The 18983-nt window shown below is 41.1% G+C and overlaps 1 protein-coding gene across 3 annotated transcripts in view; it reads left to right on the top strand.

Moving 5' to 3' along the window:
• The window catches only part of Polr3b (RNA polymerase III subunit B), a 114720-nt gene that overhangs the window by 41456 nt on the left and 54281 nt on the right, over positions 1 to 18983 (top strand). For all 3 annotated transcript variants that reach the window (XM_013123368.3, XM_005083788.4, XM_040755196.1), the window contains exons 13-16: positions 10917 to 11078; positions 13864 to 14064; positions 16558 to 16720; positions 18549 to 18702. In XM_013123368.3, the coding sequence (XP_012978822.1) occupies positions 10917 to 11078; positions 13864 to 14064; positions 16558 to 16720; positions 18549 to 18702 (680 nt within the window). The remainder of the gene's footprint in view (positions 1 to 10916; positions 11079 to 13863; positions 14065 to 16557; positions 16721 to 18548; positions 18703 to 18983) is intronic.

The raw sequence follows: 18983 nt of genomic DNA, 5'->3' as shown, positions 1-18983 counted from the left end.
CCTCTAGCCCTGATGGCAAAATTGTAAACCTTTTTACTACAATATAAGTTTTGTTTATTTTTGAACTTCATAAATACATACAATTCACCTATAACTTTTCTGCTCAGTATTATTTTTAAGATTTAGGCCTGGAGAGATGGCTCAGCCATTAAAGGCTAGACTCACAACCAAAAATATAAGATTCAACAGTGTTGTGTATCACCATAGTGCATTTTTATTTCTGTATTATCCATTATTTGTGGATACCATAGATATAAGTGTTAATTGTGGATATAAACAGTGCCCTGGCCAGTCTACCAGTCGAGAACTTTATTTACTTTTCTTTATCCCAACCTTACTCTTCACATTTCCTGGTTCCAATTTAAATATTTATAGCAGGAGGATATATTCATGGAGTCAGGCTGTCCAAGTGTGCGCATTGCCTTGTCAATGAATCCCTGATGCTCTTCAGCTATGACTTCTTGGCCAACTTTTATGTTTTTGTCTCTGGGGCTTAGAGTAACATATTCTGTGTCCTTATTTGCATTTCCTACTTGACAAATGAGATTAAGCTCTTTATCTGTTAACCAGTATTATTTCCTCTGCTTTGGAATGTCTTGTTTTCATACTTAATTTCAAGGAGACATTTTGTGTGTTTAGGCTCTGCTTTTAAGCAGTTATGCATGCTATAGCTACCCTCTTCTAGCCTAAATTATTTTTTTGACTTCATGATACCTTTAGCATGTATGAATTTGTGATCATTTTAGTTAACTCTGGTTTTCAGTATTTTGTGCTTTTTGTTTTTGAAACTTACATCTTTGGTATTTTTTCTTCAGACAGTTTTTTTTCCTTATTTTTTATTGAACTTTTTACACATGTCACTTTCAGTTCCCTCTCCCTTCCCTCCCCCCCCCCCCCAATCCTCCCAACTCCTCACCCCCACTCTATCCCCCCTCCACTCCCCAGGGATTTTCAGAGTCTGTCACACCATCTCAGGAAGGGCCCAGGTTCTTCCCCATGTGTCCAGGCTAAGAGAGCATCCCTCCATGTGGTATGGGCTCCCAGAGTCCCTCTGTATGCCAGGAATAAATACTGCTCTACTCTCCAAGGTCCCACAGATTGCCAAGGCCTCCTCTCTGTCATCCAGGTTCGGTGGGAGGGAAGTATGGATCAGTCCCATGCTGGCCCTTCTGTCATCAGTCTGGGGTCCATGTGTTCCCCCCTTGTTTAGGTCAGCTGCCTCTGTGGGTTTTGCCAGCCCAATCTTGATTCCTTTGGTCATCACTCCTCTTTGCAACTGGGTTTCAGGAGATCAATTGGGTTCACAGCTGTGGGTTTCTGCCTCTGTCTCTATCAGCAACTGGATGAGAGTTCTAGGATGGCATATAAGGTAGTCATCATTCTCATTATAATGGAAGGGCATTTAAGGTATCCTTAATGCCAATTGGTGTCTTTCTTGTAGATCTGTGAAGATCTCACTAGTCCCAGATCTCTCCTCCAACTTATACTGGCTCCCCCTTTTATGGTATCTCCCAACCTTTTCTCCTCTATTCTAAGCCCGGCTCAACCTTCCTGCTCTCCCATGTCCTCCTCTCCCCTCCTCTTTTCTCCCCCTCTTTCTCCCATCTCCTGCCCTCCTCTTCTCCCCTCCCAAACCAATTAGGAGATGGCATCCCCTAACCCTTCTCTGGGTTACCATGCATATCTCTCTTAGGGTCCTCCCTGCACCCCAGACTTTCTGGCGGTAGGATTGTGGGCTCGCAATGCCCTGCTCCATGTCTAAAATCCATATATGAGAGAGTACATACCATGATTGTCTTTTTGTGACTGGGTTACCTCAGGATGGTTTCTTCTAGTGACATCCATTTGCCTGCAAATTTCAAGATTCCATTTCTTTTTTCTGCTGAGTAGTACTCTATTGTGTAAATGTACCACATTTTCTCTATCCTCTCTTCAGTTGAGGGGCATCTAGGTTCTTTCCAGGTTCTGACTATTACAAATAATGCTGCTATGAACATAGTTGAGCAGATGTCCTTTTTGTATGAGAGTACATCTTTTGGGTATATGCCTAAGAGTGGAATTGCTGATTTCCATTTTTCTGAGGAATCTCCATACTGATCTCCAAAGTGGCTGCACAAGTTGGCACTCCCACCAGCAGTGGAGGAGTGTTCCCCTTTATCCACAACCTCTCCGGCATAAACTGTCATTAGTGTTTTTGATTTTAGCCATTTTGACAGAAGTGAGATGGTATCTCAGAGTTGTTTTGATTTGCATTTCCCTAATGGCTAAAGATGTTGAGCACTTTCTCAAGTGTCCCTTGGCCATTTTGGACTCCTCTATTGAGAATTCTCTATTTAGTTCTGTACCCCATTTTTTAATTGGTTCCTTTGGTGTTCTGGATACTTGCCTCTTGAATTCTTTGTAAATTTTGGAGATCAGCTCTCTGTCAGATGTGGGTTTGTGAATATCTTGTGGGCTGTAATTTTGTTTTGTTGGCTGTGTCCTTTGCCCTGCAGAAGCTCCTCAGTTTCAGGAGGTCTCATTTATTAATTGTCGATCTCAGTGTCTGTGCTACTGGTGTTATGTTCAGGAAGCTGTCTCCTGTACCAGTTCGTTCAAGGTACTTCCCACTTTTTCCTTTAAGAGATTCAGTGTGGCTGGATTGATGTTGAAGTCTTTGATCCATTTGAACTTAAGTTTTGTGCATGGTGATAGATATGGATCTATCTGCTGTCTTTTACATGCCAGCATCCGGTTACTCCAGCACCATTTGTTGAAGATGCTTTCTTTTTTCCGTTGTATAGTTTTAGCTTCTTTGTCAAAGATCAGGTGTTCAAAGGTGTGTGGGTTGATATCATGGTCTTCAAGTCGATTCCGTTGGTCTATCTGTCTGCTTTTGTGCCAATACCAAGCTTTTTTCAGGACTGTAGCTCTGTAATAGAGCTTGAAGTCAGGGATGGTGATACCTCCGGAAGTTCCTTTGTTGTACAGGGTTGTCTTGGCTATCTTGGGTCTTTTGTTTTTCCATATAAAATTGAGAATTGTCCTTTCGAGGTCAGTGAAAAATTGTGCTGGTATTTTGTTAGGGATTGCATTAACTCTGTAGATTGCTTTTGGTAAGATTGCCATTTTTACTATGTTGATCCTACCTATCCAAGAGCATGGGAGATATTTCTATTTTCTGGTATCTTCTTTAATTTCTTTCTTTAAAGACTCAAATTTCTTGTTATACAGGTCTTTCACCTGTTTGGTTAGAGTTACCCCAAGATATTTTATGGTGTTTGTGGCTGTTGTAAAAGGTGATGTTTCTCTAATTTGTTTCTTATCCCCTTTATTGTCTATATATAGTAGGGCTACTGATTTTTTTGAGTTAATTTTGTATCCTGCCACTTGGCTGAAGGTGTTTATCAGCTGTAGGAGTTTCCTGGTAGAATTCTTTGGGTCACTTATGTAGACTATCATATCATCTGCAAATAGTGAAAGTTTGAATTCTTCCTTTCCAATTTGTGTCCCCTTGATCTCTTTTTGTAGTCTTATTGCTCTAGATAGAAGTTCAAATACAATATTGAAGAGATATGGAGAAAGTGGACATCCTTATCTTGTTCCTGATTTTAGAGGAATCACCTTTAGTTTCTCTCCATTTAGTTTGATGCTGGCTGTTGGTTTGCTGTATATAGCTTTTATTGTGTTTAGGTGTGTTCCTGTTATCCCTGATGTCTCTAAGACCTTTATCATGAAGGCGTGTTGAATTTTGTCAAATGCTTTTTCAGCATCTAGTAAGATGATCATGTGGTTTTTCTTTTTCAGGTTGTTTATATAGTGGATTACATTGATAGATTTTCATATGTTGAACCATCATTGCATTGCTGGGATGAAGCCTACTTGATCATGGTGTATGATTTTTCTTATGTGTTCTTGGATTCGATTTGCCAGTATTTTATTGAGTATTTTTGCATCAATGTTCATGAGGGAGATTGGTCTGTAAGTCCCTATCTTGGTTGTGTCTTTGTGTGGTTTGGCTACTAATGTAATTGTAGCCTCATAAAAAGAATTTGGCAGTAATCCTTCTGCTTCTATTGTGTGGAACAATCTGAAGAATAGTGGTATTAGCGCTTCCTTGAATTTTTGGTAGAATTCGGCACTGAAACCATCTGGCCCTGGACTTTGCTTGGTTGGAAGACTTTTTATGGCTGCTTCTATTTCTTTAGGGGATATAGGTCTGTTTAAATTGTTTATCTCTTCATTATTTAATTTTGGTAAGTGATATCTATCCATAAAACATCCATTTCCTTTAGATTTTCCAATTTAGTAGAGTACAGATTTTCAAAGTATGACCTGATGATTTTTTGCATTTCCCCAGTGTCTGTTGTTATGTCCCCTTTTTCATTTCTGATTTTGTTAGTTAGCATGTTCTCTCTGTCTTTTAGTTAGGTTTCATAAAGGTTTGTCTATCTTGTTGATTTTCTCAAAAAACCAACTCTTTGTTTCATTGATTCTTTGTATTGTTTTCTTTGTTTCTACTTTATTGATTTCAACTCTCAATTTGATTATTTCGTGGCGTCTAATCCTCCTAGGTGAGTTTGCTTCTTTTTGTTCTAGAGCTTTCAGGTGTTCTGTTAATTCTCTAATGTGCCAATTCTCCAGTTTCTTCATGTGGGCACTTAGTGCTATGAATTTTCCTCTTAGAACTGCTTTCAAAGTGTCCCAAAGGTTTGGATATGTTGTTCCTTCATTTTCATTGAATTCTAGGAAGTCTTTTATTTCTTTCTTATTTCTTCCTTTATCCAGGGGTGATACAATTGAGCATTGTTCAATTTCCATGAGTTTGTGAGGTTTCTGCAATTTGTGTTGATGTTGAATTCTAATTTTAAGCCGTGGTGGTCCGAAAGGATACAGGGGATTATTCTAATTTTTTTGTATCTGTTGAGGTTTGCTTTACTGCCAAGTATATGGTCGATTTTAGAGAAGGTCCCATGTGGTGCTGAGAAGAAGGTATATTCTTTTTTGTTTGGATGGAATGTTCTATAGATGTCTGTTACACCCAATTGTGTGATAACTTCTGTTGGTTCCATTGTTTCTTTGATAAGTTTCTGTCTGGTGGACCTGTCCAGTGGTGAGAGTGGGGTGTTGAAGTCTCCCACTATAAGTGTGTGGGATTTAATGTGTGATTTGAGTTGTAGTAATGTTTCTTTTATGAACGTGGGTGCCTTTATATTTGAGGCATACATGTTCAGAATTGAGACTTCTTTCTGATGGATTTTTCCTATGATGAATATGAAATGACCTTCATCTCTTTTGATTAATTTTAGTTTGTAGTCTATTTTGTTAGATATTAGCTACACTGTTTGTTTCTTTCGTCCATTTGATTGGAAAGTCTTTTCCCAACCCTTAACTTTGAAATAGCGTCTGTCTTTTAAATTGAGGTGCGTTTCTTGTATGCAGCAGAAGGATGGATTCTGTGTTTGTATCCATTCTGTTAGCCTGTGTCTTTTTATAGGTGAGTTAAGACCATTGATATTCAGGGATATTAATGACCATTGATTGTTGATTCTTGTTTGTTTTGGATCCGTTTTTGGTGGTGGTTTTATGTGTGAGTTTTTCTCCTATTTCTGATTTCTGATAAACTTAGATTATCTATTGCCCTTGTTATTTTAAGTGTAGTTAACTTCCTTGGGTCAGAGTTTTCCTTCTAGAACTTTCTGTAGGGCTGAATTTGTAGATATGTATTGCATAAATCTGGTTTTGTCATGGAATATCTTGTTTTCTCCATCTATAGTGATTGGGAGTTTTGCTGGGAATAGTAGTCTGGGCTGGAATCTGTGGTCTCTTAGTGTTTGTAGAACATCTATCCAGGACCTTCTGGCTTTCATAGTTTCCATGGAGAAGTCGGGTATAATTCTTAGATAGGTTTGCCTTTATATGTTACTTGGCCTTTTTCTTTTGCTGCTTTTAATATTTGTTCTTTATTCTGTATGTTTGGTGTTTTGATTATTAAGTGGTGAGGGGACTTATTTTTTTGATCCAGTGTATTTGGTGTTCGGTAAGCTTCTTGTAGTTTCATAGGCATCTCCTTCTTCAGGTTGGGAAAATTTTCTTCTATGATTTTGTTGAACATGTTTTCTGCACCATTGAGCTGGGCTCCTTCGCCTTCTTCTATACCTATTATTCTTAGATTTGGTCTTTTCACGGTGTCCCATATTTCCTGGATGTTTTGTGTTAAGGATTTGTTGGATTTAAGACTTTCTTTTGTTGTTGAGTCTATTTTCTCTAGTTTATCTTCAGTGCACGAGATTCTGTCTTCCATCTCTTGTATTCTGTTATGTTTGCGTCTGTAGTTCCTGATTGTCTTTTCAGGCTTTCGATTTCCAGCATTACCTCAGTTTGTGATTTTCTTATTGTCTCCTTTTCGGTTTTCAGGTCTTGTACTGTTTGAATTGTTTCCTTCATCTGTTTGATTGTTTTTTCTTGGCTTTCCTTGCTTTCGTTAAGAGCTTTGTTGAATTCTTGCATTTTTGGTTTGTGTTTTCTTCCATTTCTTTAAGAGATATTCTCATATCATCTTTGAGGGACTCTATCACTTTCAAGAGGTTGTTTTGAAGGTCATTTCTTTCTGTTTCATCTGTGTTGGTATGTTCAGGTCTTGCTGGTGTAGAGTATCTAGACTCTGGTTGTGTCATACTGGCTCCTCTGTTGTTGGCTGTGTTATTATATTGCCTTCTTCCCATCCTTTCTTTCAGTGGGAGCTCGTAGGGTCTCTTCCTCTCCTGTAGGGTTTGGGTCTAAGGATCTCTTCCAGTGCGTTCAAGCAGGTCCAATGCTTCAATGGGTGCAGGTGGGTCTGGGACACTCTCAAGCACAGGGCGGAGACCACAGGGAACTAAAGACTCAAGCCCAGGGCAGAGAATGGAGAGCACTGAAGGCTGAGGTGTGGCCAGACTCAGGTTGGTCCTTCCGGGAGGGGCAGGTCCTCTCTAGACTCAGAAAACACCCAGGGAGACAGAGCCGGGGGATGTAGGGAGTTGGGGCTCAGAACAGGGCCCCCACTCACCTTAACCACCAGGAAAGGACCGGAAGACACTGAGGCCAGACGGTTTGAAATGTTGTAAAGAACCCTATTTCAGAGCCGGGGATTTATCTTAATTGGCAGAGTGTCTGCCTAGCATGCCCAGTGCTGGGTTCAGTCCCAGGACAACATCGTATGGTGGTGCATTGCCTATAATCCCAGGATTTGGGGGAAGGGGGTAGAGTCAGAAGGCACAGAAGGTCAATGTCTGGGCTGGAGAGATGGTCAGAGGTTAAGAGCATTAGCTGTTCCTTCAGAGAACCCAGGTTTGATTTCCAGACCCATGTGGTGGCTCACAGCTGTCTGTAAGTCCAGTCCCAGAGGGTTCAACACTCTCTTCTGACTTCCATGGGTTACCGAGCATTCTTGTGGTACACAGACACACATATTCATGTGAAGTAGTTTTTAGTTAAAGTTCATTCATACCACATAGCAAGTTTTGAAGCCAGCTGGGTATCACATCCTGCTTCAAAAAGAAAGGAGGAGGAGGAAGAAGATAGGTAACCTGTTTTCCCAGAGCCATTTGTTACATAATCCTTTACCTTCCTGTCAATCAAAGCCCACCTCTGTGATGTAAGATGTAATGGTTGTGTGGGTCTGTTTCAAGGCTATGTTCTGGCTTCAGTCAGCTTCCCTATGTATCTATTACCTTTTTACAAAGTCTTGACTATTTTAAGGTCCCTATGAATCTAGAATTCGTCTGCTAATTTCATAAAATTCTTCCAGGGATTATCATTAGAATTATAGATAAGATTTTGAGAAAACTAGTAATCTTAAAATATTTGTCTCCTTATTCATAAATCTTGTTTAGATTTCCTTTCGTGTTGTCCATCAAAGACTTCTAATCTTCTGCAATGAAAGTATTTTGCCCTCTTTAAAAAAAAAAAAAAAAAAAGAAGAAGCTATTTCTGAAGGTAGAGAGATGGCAATTAAGGGTGCTTGCTGTCCTTCCGGAGACCAGGGGTTGGTATCCAGCACCTACAGCAGCATTTTACGACCACCTGGAACTCCAACTCCAGAAAATCCAGTGCCTCTGCTATACCTCACATGCCTACAGACACACACAAATAAAACAATATTTTTATTTTTATTTTCCAGAGCTGGGGACCAAACCCAGGGCCTTTCGGCAAGTGCTCTAACACTGAGCTAAATCCTCAACCCCAGAAGAGACTTTTTAAACAGATTTATTTCTAAGTATTTTTGAGTAATTTTAATGAGAATATCAATATGAAAATCTTCAAATATATAATAGTAGTAAAATCAGCTGCCATCTGTTCTGTGATTATTAGAAGTTCATCTTGTTCTGTCTGATCCTCTTCAGCACCCTCCCCCCATCCCCTCTAGTTCTCAAAGTGGATTGTTGAAACAGCTATGGCCATCCAATAGAAAATTACATTATACAGACATTAGATGTCTCTGAGTCATTTTCAGACTTTAACTTTTGTAAGAGTAATGTCTTACTATCATCAAGGACCCATGGCCTATTATGTCTTGCTTATTGCAGTTTGTTGATTTGATATCAGCTTCTTAGAGAGAGAGACAGAGAGAGAGGTTGAGTCAAGAAAGTGACTATGTTCTAAGGAATTTCCTACATCACAGGCTGATGACTGTGCAGAAAAATAGAACCAGTAAGGGGGAAGGGAACGAGGAGTAAATGAATGAATGAATGAATGAATGAATGAATGAATTGCAGCAATGACTGATGTGGTCACAGAGACAAAGAGGCCCTATGATGCGCTGTGTGTGAGTCAGCATGTTGTTTGTCTCGTATCCAAGGAGCTGAACACAGCTGAGCCAGTGTTAAAGCTGAAGGCCTGAGAACCTGGGGTTCACTGTTGCAAACCCAAAGCAGGAGGACGAGCCCAGCATTCAGTGCAGGAACTGGGCCTCAAGGAAATGTGCCCTGCCTCTGCCTCTGGTTCATTTGAGCCTCCTTGGTAGATGCTGCTGCCCACATCCAATGAGGATAGATGCAGACCTTCTTTATTCACTTCGCTGGCTCAAATGCCAGTCTTCCAGAAACATCTAGTAGATATACTCAGAAGAAATGCTCTGGCAGCATTGACAGCTAAGCTTAGCCCTTACATACACCTACTACGTTAGTGTGGTAGTGGAAATAGACTAAGCACTAAGCTGCTGAGCTACCTGCTTAGGCCTTAGAGGTTTGAGATAATTTGGGGGTAGACAGGATCTCACTGTAGTTCAGACTGGCCTTGAACTCACTGTATATCCCAGGTTAGCCTCAAAATTTGTGTCCTCCTGTCTCCTCCCTCCCAAGTTTTGGGGTTATGGAAATGTGCCACAACACCTAGCTGCCTTGTGATTTCATGTGTGTTACACATATTAACATGTCTAATTGGGAATGGAGTTTGTAGAGACTAGATGCTCTTGTACATTTTGTGTTCTCTGACTGGCTATGTGATGCGTGGTGGTGCTGTGTCCTATCATGACAAATGTGTCCTGCAGTTGTCTGTCTCTGTGCTGTTGGTACTGGGGACTGGGAGCTGGGAACTGGGAACTAGAATCCTGGTTCATGTCCAGCTGATGGCTTTCTTGGTAGTTGATGACGATCGTTTCCATTTTCCATTATTACTTTATAGTATAGAAAGTCATGGTATCTATTTTCATTCTAACACTTTTATTATCTGGAATTTGAAAAGTAGTACTTTTTACCATCATCTCTTTGGTTCCCTTGAGACATAATTGATGTGTGAAAGGCAAGAAAAATGCTAGGTAAAATGCTTAAAAAAAAAAAAAAAAGACAGATTGTCATTATGTAGACCTGACTGTCCTGGAACTCAAGGAAGTCCACCTTGCTCTTCCTCCCAAGTGCTGGTATTAAGTTTGTGTGCCACCACAAATGGCCTCTAAATCCTTTTTTTTTTTTAAATAGAGTTTGCAGAAGAATAATTTTGTTCCCTAGTTTCGCGTAGAGACAGTGAAATGTGTTAGTTTCTTTCTGAACGTGATGACAAACAGGAATTTTAACATTTGTACTTAAATTTAACACTGGCTTCTCTGTTTTGTTGTTAACAAATGAGTAATCATAAGTGAATGATGGCTTTTGATTGAGATTGCATTTGAACCTGTAGGACAATTTAGAGAGAACTGACTTCTAAAAAACTTCAGTCATCTATCCCATGACTGTGGTGCATTTCTCCTAGTGAGAGTTTCAGTTATTTCTTATGTACATACAGTTGCTTTTTGTTTGTTGGACTTGGGTCTTGCAAAATGCATCTCTTTGTGACGCAGTCCTTTTGGGTCCCTGTGACTTCTCTAGATGTGTTACCATCGAGTAAAGACAGCTCTGTGGCTTCCTTCTCTTGTAAGCCACTCGTTTGTCTAAATCAGTTTATAGCTGGTGTCCTCATCGAGCTAAATGCAGCAGGAAACCAATTCTCAAAGTGCCTGCTACCAGTGATTCTCACTTTTGGTGACACCTTTAATCCCGCTACTTTGGAGGCAGAGGCAGGTGGATCTCTGTGAGTTTGAGGCCAGCCTGGTCTACAGAGCGAGTTCCAGGACAGTCAGCTACGCAGAGAAACCCTGTCTTGAAAAAACAAAAACAAACAAACAAAAAAGAAATGCAGATCACTGCATTTTCCTTTAGATCTGCTGAATCAGGATCTTCAGCTTGTCAGATTTCTGAGAGTATTCTAAATTAAATATCTCTGACTGCCAGGTGCATATCATCTTTGCTGTCATTCAACATTCCTACATAGATTTTGGCATATATTCATCAAAGTTCTGTACATATCCATTAAGTTGAATTTTTACAGCAACATATTGTTTTCAGTTTAAAATTAATCTTCTTTTTCCTAAAACAGAGTCTTAATTGAAACTTAAGCTTAATCATTGTATCCTTTTCTTCTAGCTCTTATCTCTTCTTTTTGAAGATTTGTTCAAAAAATTTAATTCAGAAATGAAGAAGATTGCAGACCAAGTGATTCCTAAACAAAGAGCAGCCCAGTTTGATGTTGTGAAACACATGCGCCAAGACCAGATCACCAATGGCATGGTGAATGCCATTTCTACTGTGAGTCTACCGCCTTCTCTGCAATTGTGAAGTCAAATAGACTAGATGTAATAGACAGAGATAGAGATCATAGATGATACATTTACATCAAAAATACGTGAGATCACTGATTCTCTTTGAAAGTGACTGTAAAGTTTAAGTGTTCTCAATAGAAATTTTGTTAATATAGCCACTCCCCTGTAGCCATCTACTTATAGTTTTTCTACTTTTTATTAGTTGTTAATTACTGTGCTTAATTCACAGATTAAACTTTATCATGATCATGAGTGTGTAGATTCCCCATAGATTAGCAAGGACTACTGTATAACTCAGTGCTCTGTTGTCGTTCCTGATGTATGGCACTATGAAAAATGCACTTACAGGGAGAGGAAAAATCCCTTGGTTTAACTGTTAATAGTCCTTCTTCTCATGGGTACTTTTCCTCCATTTTTTTTCTATAATGAAATTCACATATATCAGGCAGATTTCCTAGTTGGCAGCTTTTGTCCAAAGCCATACAAAGATGTTTTATTTCACAGTAGGGTTTATATTCTTTGGAGAGCTATCAGCTATTCCTTTCTGGGCTCTGAACCCATCTCCTGCAGCTGCTGTGTATTCAGGGCTGGGCTATTCACAAGGGTTATCAGATAGGTATCTGCTCCCTTTTTAAAAGAATGGCAACTATAAGTCTGTCTGATAAGTCTGCCTCACATATGATATTCCAGACAGACAATTAGTCTTATGGATGGATCTTGTCCCAATATGTTGACTCCTATAACCATGGAACAATAGGGCAGACTTGCTTTGCTGATCAGCTTCGGAGATTCTAGTGGGTCTGTGTGGACAGCTTTAGAGTGTCAGCTAACGCTAACATGGAGATGCAGCCGCCTCCTGGGCCTTGGACACAGTAACCTCCTTGCTCTAGGTTCTCAAGGCAGAAGACCCACAATGTCAGCACTGTCTGCTCGTGTTCTTTTAGCATAACACCGTTTTTATCTTCCCCGCTACTTGCTAATTAGAAAGCACTATACCTGTGGCCAGTGTGTCCAGATCTGAGGTGACTGTAGAGTGGTCCCACCAAAAGAACTCGTTCACCAAGTTAGCTTCCTTGTGGAGAGTTTCAGGCTCTGTCTCTCACTCTTCTCTCTCCCTGTGCTCCGTTTTGTTTGCTCCTACAGAATACTAGAACAAATTCTCCCAGCTGCATTCCCCACCTACTTTGTACTTACTAGCAGGCTGCCTCATTTTAGCTCTGCTGAATGTTTACTTATTTTCTCTCGACCCTCTGTACATTAGTCTTGTCCCAAGAATAAAGCCCTGAGTAGGCAGCAGTCTGTGGGATGCCTGTTTCCTTATTCTTGGCTAAGGGTTACAGCTTTATGCCTACAATTTAGCATTTATCCAAACTGTCAAAAAACTTGGACTCATGAGGAAGATCCCCTGAAGTCATATTTTATTATAAACCATTATTTGAGCTCCACCAACAGTGGTTCTCAACCTGTGGGTCATGACCCCTTTGACAAGCATCTGTCTCAAGATATTTACTTTATGATTCATAACAGTATGAAAGTTATGCTTATGAAGTAGCAATGAAAATAGTTTTGTGGCTTGGGGACACTACAGCATGAAGAACTGTATTAAAGTGTCGCAGCTTTAGGAAGACTGGGAACACTGTCCTAAAACTGCCTAATTTTCCTGTTGTGAGGATTCTAAAGCTAGGATCCACAAGGTCTGTGCTCGCTGCCCTCTCCTCTCAGTTTCATCTGCCTCATCACGAGGAGGTGAACCACCCCAGCACCACAGGTGTCCTCTGTGCAGTCACGAAGATAGTGGAGTCAAATGGGTTTGGAAGTTTTTACTTTGCTCTTTTGGTGCACACTATTTTCTACAATTCATGTTTCTATGTATTCATGTTTTTGGAGAGTAATATTTAATGTGTGTGACTAATATAAACAAAAATTATATTTAATATAATCTGATGTTCTGTATATAGGAGATAAAATTAAAATTCATAATTTTCTCACATAAGTTCATTTTATTATATTAATATTTCATGTTGCATACAGAGTAATAGAGTTCATCATTATAGCATCTTTACTCTAATGACACAAATCTGTGATCTCAGAGGTGTTTCTTGATTTGACAACATAGTATTTCTTAATGTGAATCATGTACAGTTTTAGGACTGAAGAGGTAGGGTTAGGGTAAAGCGCCTGCCCGGCATTTGCAAGCCCTGGGTTTGATTCCCCAACATTAAAAAAGAAAAGAAAAAAAAAAAAACAAAAAGGCCAAGATAGATTAAAGTATGCAGTTTCATATTCCTTGAACCTAGATTAAGAAGGTATGGATGGCTATCTCTCACTAAACCACCGTTATATTTTTTGTGTGCTTAGATTTGTCTTAACACTCCTTTGGAAGGCATTAAATAACATTAAATACATACAGCATGAGACTCTCTTTGAGTTTTAGATTAATTTTGCCTGGACTGTGGAGAAACCTCACCAGTGCTTCACTGGTTCATTTTCTGCTTCCTATGGGAGCCTCTGCTTAAGCTGCCTTGGACAGTGTACCCTGAACCCCAAGGAAGGTGACTCTCTCTTGGTGAATATTTGGAGCTGGTTACTAGTCACAATGTAGCCTCATTCTGTGCCTAGAAAACCCTAGCAAATCACCTGGCGAGTTTTAACTTCGTTTGGTTTCTATAGTTATATCATGGCTGTGTGTGCATTAGCAGGCAGTTACTATGATAAACTTGGCAGTTTCTGAAGAGGTTAGGAGTCGTCTCATGTATCTCATCTCCCTATAGGGAAACTGGTCTCTAAAGAGATTTAAAATGGACCGCCAGGGTGTGACCCAGGTGCTGTCTCGTTTGTCGTATATTTCTGCACTTGGCATGATGACAAGGATCTCTTCCCAGTTTGAGAAAACAAGAAAAGTGAGTGGCCCTCGTTCTCTCCAGCCGTCTCAGTGGGGAATGCTGTGTCCCTCTGACACACCTGAAGGAGAGGTAAGGTGCCACGGGAGTCTCTGTGGGGGCAGAGGTCATACCTGTTGGGATGGGGTCTGGAGCTGTTTCTGGACTCATGTACTAGGACTACATTTCTTCTGCTGTGATTAACTGATTATTTGACAAGAAATATTGGTGTAGTTTGTCAAAGCCAGAAGCCTTTGATTCAGCATCTTACCTGAAGAGACCCAGAGTCACCATTTCTCTTCCTCATTTTACCCTAACATTCAAGCCATGCAATGAGGAGGTGATTAGGATGTGGACAGCTGAGAGTTGCTAGGAAGGATCTTTGAGTAGCGTCTTTATTTCTTATTTTAGTTGTGCCTAGAGGACTCCATAGACAGTTGTAGACAACGTGGAGCATACAGTCAAAGGACTGCAGTAACTCTGACTTACATGGGAAGCACAAGCCATTGCCTAAATACCAATCACTGGGTTTGCCAGGACTTCATCACATAGCCTCACCGCGTCCTGTTTCTTGACTCCTCTTTGAGTGTGTGTGCACCACCTGTATGCGGGTACCACAAAGGCCATAAGAGGCTCTTTATAGCCCCTGGAACCAGAGCTGCAGGCTGTTGTAAGCTGCCCAGTATAGGTGCTTGGATCAAGCCCCAGACCTCTGCATCTTTCTAGTCCCAGGCTTTCCCATGATACTGTTGTGTTACCTGATTCTGTTCCTTTTGAGTCATTAACTAATGGAGAAAGGTGGGTCACTGCTACATCTCCAGCTCATGGAGGAAGGGTTTCTACAGTAGAGGCCTGGTAAATATACAATGATTTAAAAAGGAAGTTTGTAACAAGGGAAAGTTGTAGGCTTCAAAGGGTAGGATTTTGTTAGGACTCAGAAGAGGTGAAAATTAGATATCCAAGTAGGTTGCAATTTTTAGAAAAAAAATCTAATTTATCTTAAACTGTAAGGAAATTCACATTAAACTGATATAGTTGACAAATATATGCATTGTGAACTTAAATTTCCCAGAGATTGCTTCAGCCAACATCCATAGCTAATTTTATTTTCAGTCTATTTTAGTTAGGGTTTTTATTGCTGTGAGGGGGCAGAACCCTTACCAGCAGCCTCTCCTAGGTGCTTTTCAGGGACTGTGACCCTACTACCTGGTGCCAAGCCTCATCTTCCCTGCATAACCCCTTCATTCTTGGGGTGTCTACTTCAACTGAGGCGCATATCCACCAGTGACCTCCTCTCCCGGCCTTTCACAGGGCCTAGCTCAGCTGTTCTCTGTGACCCTTCGATGCCTTCAAAACTGGTACTAACTGGGAAACTTTCATTATCAAGTTTGGCTGCCAGCACAAGGTACAGCCTTGGCTCCCTCTTAACCATGGCTTCTGTGTGCTGACCTGTGTACGCCCAAGTTTGCCATCCCCAGTGATGGTGATGGTCTCTTACTCGCTGTTGACTCTTCAGCAGTGATGGTGATGGTCTCTTACTCGCTGTTGACTCTTCAGCAGTGATGGTGATGGTCTCTTACTCGCTGTTGACTCTTCAGCAGTGATGGTGATGGTCTCTTACTCGCTGTTGACTCTTCAGCAGTGATGGTGATGGTCTCTTACTCGCTGTTGACTCTTCAGCAGCAGCTGACCAGTATCAGCTTTCTTTGCAAAGAAAAACCCTTAACGACTCCTAATTCACACTGTTGAGTAGCCCTGGCAAGTCTTTAAGGGGCTCGCAAACTTCTCTCTGAACCTTCACAAGGCAGGCCTTCACTGTCTCCACTGATCTCAGTGTTCTTACCTCCCAAGCCTCCACAGAACGGCCCGCTGAGCTCTGAGCACTCAGTAGCGTTTCTACCCCAAAGGTCAAATGCCACCACAATCCTCCAAAAAACACACTGCCGCGTCTGTCACAGCAACACCCATTGACCTGGTACCAGTTTCTATCTTAGAGTTTGTATTGCTGTGCTAAAATGCAACAGACTATAAACAACTTGGGGAGGAAAGGATTTACTTGGCTTTTACTTCCAGGTCACACTCCATCACTGAGGAAAGTTAGGACAGGAATCTGGAAGCAGGAGCTGTAGCAGAAACCATGAGGAGTGCCGCTTACTGGCTTGCTAAGCCGGCTTCCTTACACACCCCATGACCCAGCCTAGGGATGATATTACCCACACTGGACTGGGCTCCCCCACATCAATCACTAATGAGGACAACATACTACAGACTTGCCTGCAGGCCAGTCATATGGACATGTTTTTCTCAATTGTGGTTCCCTCTTCTCAAATAACTCTATCTTGTGTCAAGTTGACAGTAAACTAGCTAGGACAATGTCTTGTTACTTGAGGATAAATTCCTCCGGTTAAAGAATATACACATTTTAAAGGTGAGGTTTTTTGAGAGGTGTCTATGTGTGTTTGAATTCCCAAGTGTCCCTTTCAAGGTTGTGCTGCCACCAACAAAGTGGTGAGTATTTTCGCATACAAGCTGTTCTTTGTATGACTAACGTTCATTCTTAGGAATGATTGTCTATTTTTTTGTTAGGCCTGTGGTTTGGTTAAAAACTTGGCCCTTATGACACATATTACAACTGACATGGAAGATGGACCCATTATTAAGTTAGCTGGTAACTTGGGAGTAGAAGATGTGAATTTATTGTGTGGAGAAGAACTCTCTTACCCAAATGTGTTTCTCGTCTTCCTGAATGGTAAGTATGCTATAGCAACGCATTCTTCCTAAGCCGGTGGTTCTCATCATATGAGTAGCAACCCCTTGAGGGGTCAAACGACCCTTTAAAGAGGTTCATCAGATCTCCTGCATATCAGACATTTACACTGCAATTCATAACAGTAGCAAGATTAGTTATGAAGTAGCAGTGCACATTATCTTATTTTGGGGGGTCACCATAGCATGAGGAGCTGTATTAAAGAGCCGAGCATTAGGAAGGTTGAGAACCACTGTCCTAAGCAGTCTTTGGAAGTAGAGAGAGAATTCATTGTTTTTGTATTTAAAGCATAAACATTCTTTACTTCTGGTCAAAGGTAGACCTTTGTTTTTTATTTGTAACGAAAATAAATATTTTCTATACAATACACTCTGATTATGGTTTCCCTTCCTCAGTTCCTCCCACACTCTCCCACCTCCTTGCCCTTCCAACTCCACAACTTCTTTTTCTGTCTCTTTGGAAAACAAATAGGAAAACAAACTAGAATAAACCAGAAAGCTGAAGAAACAGTACAGACACACACAACACACACACACACACACAAACACACACACACACACACACACACACACAAATAAAGCCCATAAAAACACAACGTGTGGTGAGAAATATCCAAACAAGGAATATGAGCCAAAAAAAAAATCTCTGAAAATACTGTTGAGTTCTTTTTGTCTTTCCATGTACTTGCTGGGCGTGAGACCCACCTTTAAGTGTGATTTGTATACCCAGTGAGCGGTTGGTTGTCAATGGGAGATGGCAGGTCCAAGCCAGTTGGGATCCCAGTGCTGAGAGGGGAGCGGGCATGAGCTCCATCCCTGCCTGAGATGCTGTCTCCAGTGGTGTTGATGTGAAGGAGAAAAGTGAAAATGTAAACAGTTGTTCTTTTGGCTGTGGTACCCAAGATTCTGAGAACGCAGAAGAACAGTGTGGAGGCCCATCTCCTGCTACCCATCTGTCTGAGATGCTAAAATACCCATCATGGGATAAGCTTTGTGTGGTATCTTAATAGTGTGTTAAATATGCACACAGTTCTGCAGAAATGATCAGATGGCCCCCACTTCGTAGTGTGCAGCCGTTCAGTCACTTACAGCTGAGCAGCTGGGGCAAGGTGGTCCTTTGGTTCATGTCCATCTCTTCCTTCAGAGGCTGCCGCAATGTGCCCGCCCTTTCCCCTCTGACTTGGTAGCTGCATGTTGTTGGTATGCTCCCCTCTGGCCACTTAGCTCTTGTCTTCTCCCCCGTTTCCTCCCATTCAGGGAGTCGCTAGCCCTTTCTAATGCAGGCTCTGCAAGGGTCAGGACCTCGGCAAGGCAGTCAGCTGTTTCCCAGGGGTTGACGGTGAGCTGTCTGTCAGTGGACACAGCATCCTGTGCCTCTGAATCCTCATACTAGTCCTGGGAGGTAAAACCTGGCGTCTCGGTTTCACGGCAGGTTCTGTAGTGTCAGAGATAGGCACAAAGCAATTCTCAGCACTTTACCTCTACACAACATCTGTGGGTTTAAATAGGCCAGGCTTCACACCTGCCTGTTCTGGTGTGAACCTTATGTCCCATGACTGTGCTGACAGCCGAGGACAGTGGAGTGAGCTCTTGGGAATTCCTCAGTCAGTGTCCAGTGTGATGGCCACAGGCTTCAAGCCCTCAGGCTGTCTTTGAGTACACCTTTGTGGTGCTTTCAGAGCCTGTGGACAAGTCTGATGTTAATAATCATTTTCAAATGACTGTTCGTTGCTTCTCAATATTATTATTGGATGGATAATTTAAATCAGATTATTTTTTGTTTCTGACTTAACTGTGTCTTCTCTATTTAGGCAACATCTTAGGTGTCATTCGAGACCATAAAAAGCTTGTCAGTACATTTCGACTGATGCGAAGAGCAGGATATATCAATGAATTTGTTTCTATCTCCACGAATCTTACAGACCGATGTGTTTATATTTCCTCTGATGGAGGACGGTTGTGCAGGTATGTTGCTATGAATAATTTAAGTCTTTTTAGGTGAACTTGTAAAAAAATGGCCTTGCTTTTAGTCTTGAAGCTTTCTTGTCATGGAGATGAATGTAATTCAGTTATTAGACACTTGAGAGATTAATGGGAGGTTTGAAAACTGATGGGAGATAGTTTTTGTCTTCAGAGAGTTTGTTATTTGTTGTCTGTTGTCCTACTGGGTATGCTATGTGTGCATACCCAGACTCTTACTAATATAAGGAACTTGGGGGTCTGCGAAGCTGAGCCACGTACCCAGA

The sequence above is a fragment of the Mesocricetus auratus genome, unplaced genomic scaffold (assembly GCF_017639785.1).
Source record: "Mesocricetus auratus isolate SY011 unplaced genomic scaffold, BCM_Maur_2.0 Super-Scaffold_100011, whole genome shotgun sequence".
Taxonomy (NCBI): Eukaryota; Metazoa; Chordata; class Mammalia; order Rodentia; family Cricetidae; genus Mesocricetus; species Mesocricetus auratus.
The sequence above is the reverse complement of the archived record's forward strand: the minus strand, read 5'-3'. Positions and strand labels throughout refer to the sequence as shown.